The sequence below is a fragment of the Curcuma longa genome, chromosome 3 (genome assembly GCF_044706935.1).
Source record: "Curcuma longa cultivar G26 ecotype Majalengka, Jawa Barat chromosome 3, ITB_CL_G26_1.1, whole genome shotgun sequence".
Taxonomy (NCBI): Eukaryota; Viridiplantae; Streptophyta; class Magnoliopsida; order Zingiberales; family Zingiberaceae; genus Curcuma; species Curcuma longa.
The window spans coordinates 14,277,562-14,292,373 of NC_133863.1; the positions used below are offsets into that span (position 1 = coordinate 14,277,562).

Sequence of the window (14,812 nt, forward strand, 5' to 3'; positions counted from 1 at the left end):
GAAAGGACAAGGAGCATCAAAGATGACGAACCTTAGTAGAAGACGTAGTAAGCAAGAAGAATGATACGAGAAAAGAATCAATGGATTTGGTACATCTGAGAAACGAGAAGCTACTGAAGAGTACCAAAGCGCACGAAGCCGGGAAGAAGACTAAGCCAAGAGATTCGGACTAGTGGATTGGTAGATCAAATCAAATTGGTCTACTGAATGCCACGTCAACGAGTGGATGACTTCGTTAGTCTGCCACGTCAGTAAACGATCGTTGCAACGGATAAAGGTTATTTGCCATGTCAGTAAATGATTATTACAACATATCATATTTGTCACTCAGGGCAGTAGACTGATCTACTCGATTGGTCCATCAACAATATGCCATGTTGGCACTTCAAACAACACCAAATCCCTCTAAAGCCCAAAGTTCCATTCTCTTTATTTACCTTTCCTTACTCTTTCCGCACCTCCTTAAAAACAAAGCAAAAGGGAGGTTGTTGTGTAACAACTTACAAGTGAGTAATGTCCACATGGATTTTATCATCAACTTGATGAATTAATTTTAAAATATAAAACTTTCTTATTAAGACAGATTGTGCAAAATGATTTCTATTCTCCCATCAAATATTATGCTTTTTCTCAGATATTCATGATTATATGTGAATAGAATTTGTTTATTTTTTTCACGATATCAGTCATTCAAAAGAGTATCATATGTTTTTGATAAGTATTTTTGTTTATTTTCATCATTGCATAACTTAATTCTTTTTTCTAATATATCTAGAGTAAGAAATACTTTTTTTTATTATAAAAGAGATGAGGAGTTTAGTTGAAAATGCAACACATTCTATTTTACTTGCTCTTATTTAACCATGGTAAACAAACTTTTCCGCCTAGTCATTTTCAATAAAGGAGAAGATAGTGAAACTTTTTTAATTCATGGACTAACAATCTGTAATTAAGTAAATGCATGCTTCTTTCTTTTATGTTGTATTTATTTTTATTAAATTATTAATAAAAATAAATTATTTTTATAGATTAGTATTCATCTCTCCTCACTAACCATTCAAATCGTTTCACTGTACTAACACACACGTTGCATCCTACCTAAAGGCATGTTTCTCGATCAGTGTAAATGTGTAATCCAACAACCTAAAGGCATGTTTCTCGATCAGTGTAAATGTGTAATCCAACAACGAGATGCGACAAAATCCAAGTCACTTAGAATTGCAATATCAATAAACGAATCGAATGAATGAATGATTATCTTTTTCTAAACTAAAAACTCATCAGCCTTCAAAATCATGCATGCATACATACATGCACCAAGCTGAACACGGACTACGCTAGCTCCAGCTCGCATGTGACCCTTCTTCTTCATCTTCCTCCTCTACGTCTTGTCGTTTCATGCAGCAGCAGCATCTCTCACGTACGCCCATTCCACTAGCTACCTCCACTACTTCATGCAGAATTCTAATCACCTAATTACTTTATCTATCCCTTTTTGCTGCGCCCTTTTTCATGCTGCATCTTTTGAGCTGTTCTCTTTGTCCCTTGCTAGCTAGATGTCCAAAAAAAAGTATATATATATATATATATAGCTAGGGCTATGTGAGTTTGAATCCGTGAGATGGGCATGGTGTGGGTTAGACTGAGCAATGCAATGCACTTAGATGGGGTTCACTTCACAGTGGAGCATGGGATCAGCTGGGAAGAGGACAAAGAAGGCTTTGTATGTTAACAATCCTACAAGGCTTGAATTGAATTTAAAAAAACTTTTAATTAAGTTCAGTTGAGTGGACTTGACATCTACTAGTCAATCCATCGGTCCATACTAGACAATGGAGGTTTTGCCAGATAATAATAAGCGACTAGATCATAAATATTTTCATTAGGAGCCAAATTTTTATTCATTTGGGAATCTTTTTCATACATTTTTTTAGATTCCTTTTCTATGCTACTTGAACACCAATTTTGCACAAAAGTCCTAGAAATCCAAAAAAAAATAATTAATTAAAACATGCAACCTAAACATTGCTCTTGGATTTTACAAATTAATCTCTTCTCTTTCTGAGTTTCTCTAGAACACCCCTCTCTGTCCCCGGGGCAATAGTGTCTTGGTAGGACATTCAGATTGTCACTTAGACACCTACGGTTCAATCTCCAACTACGACATATTTGTAAAAATTTTTCTTCAAATGGGGAGCGCAATCAAAGGATGCTGGACGTCTGCACTAGCCGTTGCGTACACTTCTCGATTTACCCTGGTGGCCGATGAGAAACTTTCGTGGGACCAGACCGGTCATCCCCAGAAATAGTCAATGGGGCTAACTGAGATTTATCATTTTTTTGAACAACCCTCTCCTCCATCATTAGTCATTGCCTGATCTTAATCCTTTATTTCAGTAAAAAAAATGATATCTGTCACTCTAACGGTCTCATACGATCGATCCTACAATCTATGAAGAGATAAATTGAGAAGTTATAGTGGATCACAACGGAGGAGGATATTATCCACTTTAGATTCGATCCTTGTCCACTTCAGCAACTCTGCTTCATCGTAACTAACTTAATTATGTCCCAAGGACGATCTTAGCCCTTTATTAATTTTACAGATGATCGATATTTCATCGACTATTAAAATAAATAAAAAAATATGAATTCAAAATCACCGTTGAAGAATTATCTTCCCGCTAAAAAAAATCTAAAGTGAATTATCTACCCACCGTAAACAACCCCGGGACAAAGGTTCGATTCCATATGCGAGACCTGTGAGAAGTTAGCTTTCTCCCTTTCAGGTCCCCCCTTCCTTCCCGCCTTCTCTGCCTGGCTGCTTCCCTCCCTCCCTCGCAGGCGCAGCTACAAGACATGGACTCTGCTACAGTCTCCCAGAACGTGACTCTTTCTCTTTCCCTTTCCCTCCTTCCTAATTTGGTGTTATCTTCATGTCCAATCTCTTCCACGTGCACGCCTAGACGCAATCCCAGAGCCGACGCCGAGCAGCTGGTTTCGCAGGGGCGATGGCGGCGAGATCGCGGAGCGCTCTGCTCCTTTTTTCCTTCTTCTTCTGCTTCCTGCCGGTTTTCGCCGGCGCGCTGGAGCTTCCGGTGCCCGTGAGCGAGGAGGTCCTCGGCCTCGTCGTGTTCAAGGCGGCGCTGCAGGACCCGACGGCCGCGCTGGCGTCGTGGAACGAGGCCGACGCCTCCCCCTGCAACTGGGCGCACGTCCGGTGCGACGCCTGGACCGGGCGCGTCGCCCGCCTCGCGCTCGAGGGGCTCTCCCTCTCCGGCCCTCTCCCTCGCGGCCTCGACCGCCTCCCGGCGCTCGCCGCGCTCTCCCTCTCCGACAACAACCTCTCCGGCCCCATTCCGCCCGGGCTCTCCCTCCTCCCCGCGCTCCGCTTCCTCGACCTCAGTCGCAATGCCTTCTCCGGCCGCGTCCCGCAGGACCTCGCGCTCCTCCCCTCGCTCCTCTCCCTCGACCTCTCCTCCAACGCGCTCTCCGGTCCGCTCCCGGAGGCTCTCTTCTCGGCCGCCACATGTCGCTCGCTCCGCTTCCTCTCCGTCGCCGGCAACCGCCTCGATGGTCCCCTCCCCGTCGCCGCATTGTCCCGCTGCTCCCTCCTCCTCCACCTCAACCTCTCCTCCAACAGATTCTCCGGCTCGCCGGATTTCGCCTCCGGCCTCTGGTCTCTCTCCAGGCTCCGCGTGCTCGACCTCTCCCGCAACGCCTTGACCGGCGCAGTCCCCGAAGGCGTCGCCAATCTGCACCGCCTCAAGATCCTCCGGCTGAACTATAACCGCTTCTCGGGGGCCATCCCCGCCGGCCTTGGCCTCTGCCTGCATCTCACCGCCTTGGACCTGAGCCACAACTCATTCGAAGGCGCCCTGCCGAGCTCCATGCGCTACCTCACTTCGTTAACTTCTCTCAGGCTTTCCAATAACCAGTTGGTGGGCGACCTTCCCGAATGGCTCGGCAACCTGACGGCCATCCGGCAACTGCACTTATCCAACAACAAGCTCGCCGGAACCCTCCCGACGTCCCTCGGAAACCTAAAGGAGCTCGACTATCTCGGCCTCGCGAGCAATCACTTCGCCGGGTCGATACCGGACGAGATTGCGGGGTGCACGAAGCTTACGGAGCTACATCTCAAGGAAAACAAGTTGAACGGGAGCATCCCGCAAGGGCTTTTCAATCTCAGCCTGCAAGTTCTCGACTTGTCGTCGAATGCTTTCACCGGGGCAGTGCCGGCGGGATCTTCGTGGATATCAGAGACCCTGCAATTTCTCGATCTGTCGGACAATAACCTCACCGGGACGATTCCACCGGAGATGGCCTTGTTTTTCGGATTGAGGTTCTTGAATCTCTCGTGGAACGGATTCCGATCGCAGCTGCCGCCGGAGCTGGGCTCGTTCCGGAACTTGTCGGTGCTGGATCTTCGTCGAAACGCGTTGTATGGGTCGATTCCCGGCGATCTGTGCGAGTCCGACAGTCTCTACGTCCTGCAATTGGATGGAAATTCTCTCAGCGGCCCAATTCCTGAGGAGATCGGAAATTGTTCCTCCTTGTATCTCCTGTGAGTACTGTGAATCCCTTTTTTTTCAATACTTGAAGATCGATTCTGACATTGTTGATGGCTTTCAGGAGCTTATCGCACAACAATCTGAATGGTTCGATTCCGCCCTCCATTTCCCGTCTGAAGAATCTCGAAATCCTAAATCTGGAGTTTAACAACCTGAGCGGCGAGATTCCGCCGCAGCTGGGCGGCCTGGACAGCCTCCTCGCCGTGAACATCTCCCACAACCGGCTCATCGGCCGGCTCCCCTTCGGCGGCGTGTTCCAGAGCCTGGACCGGAGCGCGCTGCAGGGCAACCTCGGCCTGTGCACCCCTCTCGTCACCGAGCCCTGCAAGATGAACGTCCCCAAGCCCCTGGTGCTAGACCCCCACGCCTACCTCCCCGGCTTCGGCGACAATATGCCCAATTTATCCTACCCGGCATCGACGACGCCGGTCCGGCGCCGGCGTTTCCTCAGCGCGTCGTCCATCATCGCTATCTCCGCCGCGCTCATCATCGTGCTCGGCGTTCTGGTGGTCACGCTCCTCAATGTGTCGGCGAGGCGGAGAATGGGGCTCCCGGAGAAAGCCCCGGAGAGTACGTGCTCGAGCTCGAGTGGGTCAGGCGGACCGGCCGTGGGGCGGATGGTGGCGTTCGGCGCCGGATGCGGTCTGAAATTAGACGAATTCAACGGCGGCGCCGAGGCGTTGCTGGCCAAGTCAACGGAGCTCGGCAAGGGCGTGTTCGGCACGTCCTACAGAGCTCCGGCCGCCGGCGACGGAAGCATTATGGTGGTCAAGAGGCTGGTGACGGCCAACATAGTCCAGTACCACGAGGACTTCGACCGCGAGGTGCGGATTCTCGGCAAGGTAACGCATCCGAACGTGCTGCCGCCGAGGGGATACTACTGGACTCCGCATCTGCAGCTAGTGCTCTCCGACTACGCCCCCGGCGGAAGCTTGCACTCGAGGTTGCACGAGAGGGACGCATCGGTGCCGCCCCTGTCATGGCCGGAGCGCTTCAAGGTCGTGCTCGGCGCGGCGAAGGGCGTCGCGCACCTGCACCAGGCCTTCCGGCCGCCCATAATCCACTACGACCTGAAGCCGACGAACATCCTCCTGGACGGGAACTGCGAGCCGAAGGTGTCGGACTTCGGGCTGGCGAGGCTGCTGCAGAAGCTGGACAAGCACGTGGCGAGCGGGCGGTTCCAGAGCTCGATGGGGTACATGGCGCCGGAGCTGGCGTGCCAGAGCCTGAGGGTGAACGAGAAGTGCGACGTGTACGGGATGGGGGTGCTGATGCTGGAGGTGGTGACGGGGAGGAGGCCGGTGGAGTACGGGGAGGAGGACGTGGTGATACTGATCGACCATGTGAGGGCGCTGCTGGAGCAGTGCAACGTGGCGGAGTGCGTGGACGCCAGCATGGGGGAGTTCCCGGAGGAGGAGGTGCTGCCGGTGCTGAAGCTGGGCATGGTCTGCACCTCGCAGATTCCGTCGAGCCGGCCGTCCATGGCGGAGGTCGTGCAGATACTGGAGGTGATCAAGGCGCCGATTTAAACAAGGATTTTTCTGCCGATTCTTCAATTGCATGGTTTTTATTTTGCATCATCCATCAATCTCTGTAACTACAACGATCCGAGTGAAAGCCCATATTTTGTATGGATTTTCGTTTTATTTTCTGCTTTTACTAATGCAATTTCCCAATTAATTTCGTTCCCTAGTGAATTTAGTGACTTAACCTTTATTGTTGACAAATATATATGACAAAAAGTAAAAAATAAAACCTTAATTATTTATATTATTAAAAAGCATCTTTTTAAAAATTATTAAAATAGCATTTTTTTTTCATGCAATACAAGATAACAATATTTCCATAAACAAAGATTCACTAATTTTTATATCATAAGGGCTTCAAATTATAAAAAAATTTAAGAATTCATAACGTATTAAAACTTTGCAAAAGGTAGAATTTGCCACCTTAACGACCCCACACGATCGATCTCACGATCATCTATAAAGAGGTAAATCGAGAAACTGCAATTGATCACGACGCAAGAGAAAACTGTAGTGGGTAAACTTTTTATAGTGACCGACCCCACCGTCGAAACGACCCCATATCAGAAAACCCCCTAAGGGATTTTTTGGAGGCACGATACCACTAGGTTGATAAGAGTATACTACCTCAACAACACCTCGGCTAACAAATACATGTTGCTAAAACTTAAATCGCACAGTACCTCAGTCAACAAATACATATTGCTATAAGGATTCGAACTCAAAATATCAAACAACACAGGTCTCTATTCAAAGGTAAGTTTGACAAAATCACTCATCCATTTGTGATATCTTAAATCCTACTAAATGTATAACATTTATAAGTGCACAATTATTTATTATGCTCCTACAAAATCTAACATAGCCATGAAAATGTACCATCTACTGCATTCTATGAATCAAACTCAAGAATATACATACCTATTTTGTTCCTGCTACATCTGAGAGTAACTAATTCCATGAATCAGTGAAGTCCCTAAAGCAACTGTGACGCAACAGTAACAAAATCCAATAATAATGAACAGATTTTAAGACATACAATGGTGAGTACAACTTGAGATGAACCATGATGAAATGATCCATTCCAATGTCACTCGAGTCTGACCACTCGCAACCAATAATAATTTATAGAAACACGAAATTTCAATACTATATTCGCAGTCTGATCTCAAGAAACAATTGTTCCTTAATAAGTTGGAAATGTTTGATCAACATCTTGTGCCCAAGACTGGAGCCCCCCAACAATGTCCTTGGCAAGAGGAAAACCATTTTTGCTAAGGAAGTGAACGGCCCTCTGGGAATCGTTGCCTCTCCTACAAACTAAATACAAGCTAGCACATTTGCTGGAATCTTGCCCTGCTTCCTTCAGAATTGAATCGATTGTAGAAAGCTTATCTTCCAGAGTGGAGAGGGGAATGTTAATTGACTTGGGAATAGCTGTAATTTTGAAGTGATGTGCTGGCCTTACGTCCACCAATACGTGCTGCTCGCCATTGTTAACAATTTCATTATACTCTTTACTGCTGATCCGTGAAGTCTCAGGAATCAGGCTCAGTGTGTTGCTTGCCTGCATCCAATCGAAGTTGAGACTTCAAACTAATCATGATAACAGGCTAATTATAAAATAGGTCAATTACTATATTCTAAACCATAGATATATGATATCCTATATGCTGAATATCAGACGTGGCCCATGACCAGTAGTTCGTCCCATTGTAAATTTAGTCAACATATCTAGTTGACATTGCCATGTGTACCCCTATGCTAGGTTAGCTTTACCAGGTAAGATGTTGACTTTAGAAATTTAATAACTAGACACCTTGCATGGATAAGGTCTAGTTTTGAGACTTACAGTTGGAGAAGGGTAGAATCAGAGCCTTTATTTTAATTATAACCTTCAAATGGTAAGTTTCTAAGTTTCATCAATGTAGCAACTTGATTCAACTGGGGATAATACATGTGGAAAGCCAATTAAGCATCCATATGGTAGAAGCATACAATAGACAGATGACTAAGATATAATACAAATCAGGAATCTATAAATAAATGTGGCTTTGAAAGTTTACGTCAGATTCTTTGGAGCATCTAAACATATTGTAATGTGTTTTAGAGAATTCAAAACTTTTTCTGAACTCATTCAACAAAATTCACCATTGTATTAATTCACATTCAGCAATTTAGAACCTTTTCTCTTTTCCCTAGTAACCTTCTTTCATCTAAAAATTTAAAAGAATAAAATTTGGCCTTTGCCACATGAAATGGAGGGAAATACTTCCATTTTAAATATTTTAAACAATTTAACAGCGTTCATATCATTTGCAAATGATAGTTGTTTATATATCTTTAGATATTAAGAATCATGTAAGTCAACAATCTACAATAATTGATAAAATAAAGCAACCAAACTACATCAGATGGAGAAGTAAACCGATACAAGTTGAAAACTTAAAAGTAACTCAATTAACTGAGATACTTAAATCCTACAACTTGATGAAAGTTATATTAACAATACATAACATCATACATTACTATGAAAGTAGCAAGCTTACCTTGTCAGACATAGGGGATTGAGTGAAGTTCTCATAGTCAAAATTTTCAAAAAATTCTGGAGTAAACACAGCATTTTCACCACAAACAGGACAAAGTGGAGATCTTCCTCTAATCTTGACCTAGAAAAAGTTGTGCACCTTTGTAAATATCAAATAATTCTATGAAGGTTACTGATGTCATATACTAGAGAAGACTATGACAATAGGACAAAAGATAATTTGTAAATGTCCTTAGTGACCCTCCAACTTTTATTTAAATTAGATGCTGTAAATATCAAGTAGCCTAATATTCTCATTCATAAAGTACAGATGATAGTTCTTGGTAACAAGCCATGTCACTTGAAACCTGCACACTAAGTGCAAGGTTAATGGGTGCATTATAGCAACATACCATTGTTAGAGTAAAATCTGATGGAAAAATAGGAAATAAAATAAACAAGGAATCCATATGGTTGAGGCAAACCAGTCTGAAGATAAAGTTAAAACAGAAAAGGTATAGAAGGAAAAAAATGCCATTATCTCTCATTGAATAGTTCCTTTGCCATTAAGTAAACTTTATCAATCACCTAAAGCAGCAGGTTAGAAGTGTCACTCAGTTCCTCAAATTACTATGTCCATCCTTCAATGAATTGATATATGGTCATTACATCAAGAGTCTGATATATGGTCATTACATCAAGAGTCATACTTCCTCCAGTTTGGAATCAACACAAGAGCACCAAATATATCCTTCAAGGATGCTTTCAACCAAAGTGTACTGATGGAACAGGTGGAATTTCTTTGGATCAAGCTAAACACCTAGGAGGCATGCAAATGTATTAACCAGGTATTGCTTTCATAATTAGTAATGACCAAGTACCAAGTAGATGGATAGTCAGTCGTTGAACATTTTTATAATGTACAATATCTCAAGCACAGGATGGCAGCCAGAAATTTGACTTGCCTCGGTAATTGAACATATTTATAATGTACAATCTTTCAAGCACAGGATGATATTTTAAACCATACTTCCACATTAAACTGCAGTCAATTTGCTTTACTTCTAACTTATAAGAAGAAATTCATTGTCCATCCTCCTAACAAGAATCAAGATAGTGAAGGCCTGAAGGAATTGATTAATCCCATCTTGACGTTTGGTTTTTGGGTAGATGATGAAAACATGTTTGAAAAAATGTCCACTAATGCAATATAGTGATAGCTACAAAGAAGATTCAGAGCTTCATGACCTGCACAGTGGGCATTTTCCGTATGCAAAATGCAAGATCAAACTGCCAAATTGCAAATATCTTTACATCTTAGAAGTGAAGCACCAAGCACCAAGGAAAAGGTTGACAGTATACTAAAGAATCCAAATCCAAAAAGAAAATTCAGTCAAAAAGAACAAATAAATAAGATTATTCATAACGCTCAAGTTGTTGATATGCATGGCCAGTTAAATGTCTATCATAACATTACAAATAGTATACAAAGAAAAATGATTTGAAAAAAAAATGAGAGACAAGCTAAGTGGAACTTTTGCTAGAGTCAAGTAACATACAGTGCGAAATCGAGAAGATAATGCATCAAAAAGAAGCATTCTTCCAGAGAGAGCTTCACCAACATTGGAGGCAACCTTTATAGCCTCTAGAGCTTGGAGACAACCAATCACTCCCGGAACTAATTAATCAATATAGACATGTTGCACCAGACCACCACAAAAGTTCAGAACAATAGATAGATTATTCATACTTATAGAGAAAAAGATAACGAAAAGTCTAAGCCACTTCAGAGGCATATCAATTGCAAAGGCAAATAGAAGAGAATTTCACCAACTAATGGTAGTCTTTTGTTGATAATTACAAAGAAAAAAAAAATCTACATGGTTTCATAAGCATAGCAATTGCACAAGAAAAAACACAATCAGAGAATTTTATCAACTACATGGTAGAAAGAAATAACTGTACCACTGTACATTCAGTCTCACGTTGCAATCATTCACACAACTGGTGTTCGATTCGATAAAGTTCGTTTATGAACAAAGTTAATGAACCGCACATTCGAAGAAGCTTGGTTCATTAATATTCATGAACAAAGTTCATGAACAATTTATGAATAAACTTATTAATTAACTTGCATAAAATTTAAATGTAAATTTTATTTCTTAATTTTTAAAATATAGTAATTTATAAAAAAAATTATAATCTTAAATTATTTATAATATGTTAAAATAAAAAATATAAATTCCATGTATTAGATAAACATTTAACCTAATTCATGAGGACAACCATGCTATTAATTGAGCTTGATAAAAAGCTCAAGCTCAACTTGAGCTTGATAAGATTTTTGTTAAACAAACTTGAACAAAGCTAAGCTCGGTTCATTTACGCCCCTATCCTTTTTCTCCAACCTCCTTCCCTCTAGCACATAGAAAATAAAGAAAGGATGTTATTTTGATCGAGGTTCAAAATCTCGAATTGTGTCGAAATTTCTATCTTTGACTGGAATGATACGTTTCGGTATCGTATCACTATTTGGATGCATGGTGTTGATAATCAATTAGAGTTGAAAAAGGAAGGAGACATTGTTTGTGCCCAGCATTGTTTTAAATTCTATACCATACCAAGAGAAACGATTGAAACATATCTTTTGACTAAATTACTGAAACTCAATACTACTCAACAGAAACAATGTCTCCGTCCTTTGCTTCATCTCCCTTCTTATTCAATCTTCAAACTGTCACTGACACTATACATCGGAGCATCAACACGATACTGCAATATTATCTTTCCAGTCAAAGATCAAAATTACGATACGACTTGAGATTTTGAATTTTGGTGTCGAGTAGTATTGAATTTCAATGATTTATTGGAACAATACGTTTTGACCATTTCGCCTAGCATGGTACAAGATTTCAAACCATGATTTTGATTGCCAATGATACAACAAGACCTACTCGAACTAAGATCTTACTTTATGAAAAGAAAAATGATACGCTACATGAAAAATGTAACATAAAACTCAACATGACACTCAACTGCATGGATGTGAGCCCCACTGCATGGATGTGGAACCCACTGCATGGAGTGTGTCATGTTACATTTTTCATGTAGTATATCATTGCTCTTATGAAAATAAGCATGGATGGAAACTTGTGAGAGATAAGAAAAAAATGATTATATGATTTGCAACTCGCCTATCCCAAGAACCACCGTCAAAAACTGATCATATGATTTGCAACTCACCTACCCCAAGAACACCACTATCAGAACATCTTTGACATGCCGCGGCAGGTGGTGGGGTGGGAAAAAGGCACCGGTAACAAGGACCTCCATTATGATGATAAACAGTGAGCTACACAAAAATGTACCCTCTTAGTAATAAACAGTTTGGAATTCAAATCTTTTGGGTTCTATACAATACAGCAATGTCATCAAAAGGAAGCAATTTTTTAGTATAAGACTACCTGGCCTTCCAAGCCCAATGCTGCACCCGATATTAGTGGCTGCAAGGAAGAGCAAGCAACCAGTCAAGAATGGATGTCATAACAAATCACTGGCACATATATATAAATTTAGAAGCCGTGTTAAACAGTCTTCCCTAATATTTACCAGTTAGTGATTTCTTTCATTTTGAATAACTGACCAGAAATTGCCATCTGTTTTCTAATTCCCATATCATATTTTGACAGTTGCATTATTAATTTTATAAATTCAAATATCAAAAACAAATGCAAGCTTCACAGCTTCATTGAAAAATGGTAGGTTCACTGGCACATATATATAAATTTAGAAGCCGTGTTAAACACCTGTCTTCCCTAATATTTACCAGTTAGTGATTTCTTTCATTTTGAATAACTGACCAGAAATTGCCATCTGTTTTCTAATTCCCATATCATATTTTGACAGTTGCATTATTAATTTTATAAATTCAAATATCAAAAACAAATGCAAGCTTCAAATGGTACATTGTCATCTGTTTAGGGAATTATCCATTGAAAATTATGCAATTAACTACCTTGAATAAAGGTTTCAATTGAATAGTCCTCATTCATGATGGTTTGTAATAGATTTTGAAAATTGACCATATGAAACTATGCAACTAATTACATTAAATGGAAACATTATTTCCCATTAATTAGTTCCTACTTCATCTCTAAAAGTTCACTTGATCACTGATCGGATTTCTCTGCTCAAGCTTGCAGCTTCTCCTTCTGAACAATCCCATTTAACAATTGCCATGAAAACTTTTCTAATATGTTCAATTGCCTATTTACTTTCTTTGTTTCTTCTCCCTCAACCATCAATCTTCTTGCGACCCCAAGATGCGTGGATCCCGTGCCTTTGCTTGCAAGTCCACAAGCCACTTTAATGTGTCATTTGTATATTCCCATCACAACCTCTTCAACCATTTTGTGGCTGTAGGCACCTCATTGTAGTTGTCACCTACAATGTTTCATAGCTCTCCAAGATGCTCCAGCCCATGGGAACATGGGATTTGCAGTGACCACACAAGTTCCACTGCCAAGAAAAAGAAGCAACATAAGGTGGCCCTGGTCTTTTAGGGTATTATAGATATGATTATGCCATGGTTATAATGAAGAAGATGCCTTGTTCTAGCTCATAACCCACGTTAGCTACAAGGTGATTCTAATGGTATTAATTCTTAAAATTTTTATGCCCTAATCAATACATATAAATTCAATGCAAATATTTATTATGTATCAGAGTTTAGAATATCACTTTGTATTGGTGCACAAGCAAAATTTATCTTCCACCCATCCACCAGCACACAATAACCTCTTGAGACACTAATGCCTTGTTTACTCCTGAGAAAGGAAAAAAGAAAGGATGTATTGCATGAGAGTCAAGATTCCCTTGTTTACTTAATGAAACCCAAGATTCTCTCTTTCTTGTTCACCCAAAAATCAAGCAGAACGGACTTTCCTTCCTCTTTACAATTCCGTTGACCCAACTTCTCCGTGTGCCCCCAATGACATGCCAGCATGAGGTGATTGACAAGGTCATTGGTTCGAGGTGGCCTGGCCAAGCCGCCAACTGTGGCCTCATAGATGCCAAGCCAAGTTGAGAAGTTTCCACAAGGCCACCTCAAGCTCGAGGCTATCTTGCGAAGGTCGGCCTAGCCATAAACTCATAGCAGCCTTGCGACAGCTAGGCTTTGTCGAGAACTTACAACAACATCACGATTGTAAGGCCTAGTCGTGAGCTCATAGTGGCCAAGTGAGGCCGCAAGTTCACATCCTAGTGAATTTCTCTTCCTCATTGCTGATCCTTTCTCACTGATCTTTCCTTCCCACGATTGCTTATCCACTGCTAATCCTTTCCTTTTCCAATGCCATTTTTTTTTCTACCGTTGATTTCTCTCTCTATATCCACACTTCAAGGTACACAAAACATAATACTTCCCATCCTCAACAGTTGAGGTTCTTTCCTCCGTGAGTGTAGAGTGTGATGACAGGCAAGTTCCTCCCTCTCGTAACAACAATGATCCTCTTATAATTCTTTCTTTTGATTTCTTCCTCCTCAAGTGACAACACTTGAATGACTTCAACTTTTACTTCTACAAAAGATCTATGGTTTTGGAAGGCAACCTCCTATTGTCCCCTTTCCTCTTCCCATCTTCCTTCTCCTCCATGGTGTCCCCATTGCAAAATTGGCATGCCTAGTAAAGCACGATAATATCACATTCTCACCAAGGACCAAAACCTCAATACAAAATGAGATTTCAAACTTTGTTATGCAGTGAATTATCATGGGTATTCAAATTACTTACATATTGTCAATATTTTTATGAATGGTTCTACTTTTTCATTGTTTATTAATTTTTCTGTTTTTTAAAATGCAATAAGTAAATTATTATGAGGACTTAATAATTCTATCAAATGATATATTTACATAACCTAAGTTACAGCAACGGTTATATTTCCTGCACAAAAATTATTAAAGTTGAAAATAACCAATCTGTATTCTACAACATATTTGTTATATATCTTTTGAACCAATAATAGTATTTGGTATTATTTTAAGAAAAATATATATTTCAATTTTCAAGATTGCATAGTCACTTCTTTATTTTTTTAATATACTATTAATTCAACTAAATTAATATTAATTTGTGCATGTATGCAACATCCAAGTATAGAACTTGAGACAGATGACACCTTAGA

The 14,812-nt window shown here is 41.2% G+C and overlaps 2 protein-coding genes across 2 annotated transcripts; one reads left to right on the forward strand and one right to left on the reverse strand.

Moving 5' to 3' along the window:
• The first annotated feature begins 3,011 nt into the window (after positions 1-3,011).
• Positions 3,012-6,132, forward strand: LOC141823195 (uncharacterized). The gene is made up of 2 exons (XM_074710460.1): positions 3,012-4,567; positions 4,636-6,132. The coding sequence occupies exons 1-2, from the start codon at positions 3,012-3,014 to the stop codon at positions 6,101-6,103; spliced, it is 3,024 nt and encodes a 1,007-aa protein (XP_074566561.1). The 3' UTR covers positions 6,104-6,132.
• A 960-nt stretch (positions 6,133-7,092) lies between these two features.
• LOC141823199 (adenylyltransferase and sulfurtransferase MOCS3-2-like) lies at positions 7,093-12,010 on the reverse strand. The gene is made up of 4 exons (XM_074710462.1): positions 11,871-12,010; positions 10,187-10,305; positions 8,650-8,769; positions 7,093-7,667 (listed from the first exon to the last, which is right to left on the reverse strand). Exons 2-4 carry the CDS (start codon positions 10,223-10,225, stop codon positions 7,287-7,289), a joined length of 540 nt encoding a protein of 179 aa, XP_074566563.1. The 5' UTR covers positions 10,226-10,305; positions 11,871-12,010; the 3' UTR covers positions 7,093-7,286.
• Between the last annotated feature and the right edge of the window lie 2,802 nt (positions 12,011-14,812).

What these genes read in the sequence shown, in the direction of transcription:
- LOC141823195 (XM_074710460.1), top strand. Translation starts at nt 3,012, where the DNA reads ATGGCGGCGAGATCGCGGAGCGCTCTGCTCCTTTTTTCCTTCTTCTTC. An exon ending in TGTTCCTCCTTGTATCTCCT is followed by an intron (nt 4,568 to 4,635) that starts GTGAGTACTGTG and finishes GATGGCTTTCAG; the next exon opens with GAGCTTATCGCACAACAATC.
- LOC141823199 (XM_074710462.1), bottom strand. Translation starts at nt 10,225, where the DNA reads ATGCTTCTTTTTGATGCATTATCTTCTCGATTTCGCACT. An exon ending in TATCTTCTCGATTTCGCACT is followed by an intron (nt 8,770 to 10,186) that starts GTATGTTACTTG and finishes AACTTTTTCTAG; the next exon opens with GTCAAGATTAGAGGAAGATC. An exon ending in AATCCCCTATGTCTGACAAG is followed by an intron (nt 7,668 to 8,649) that starts GTAAGCTTGCTA and finishes GATTGGATGCAG; the next exon opens with GCAAGCAACACACTGAGCCT.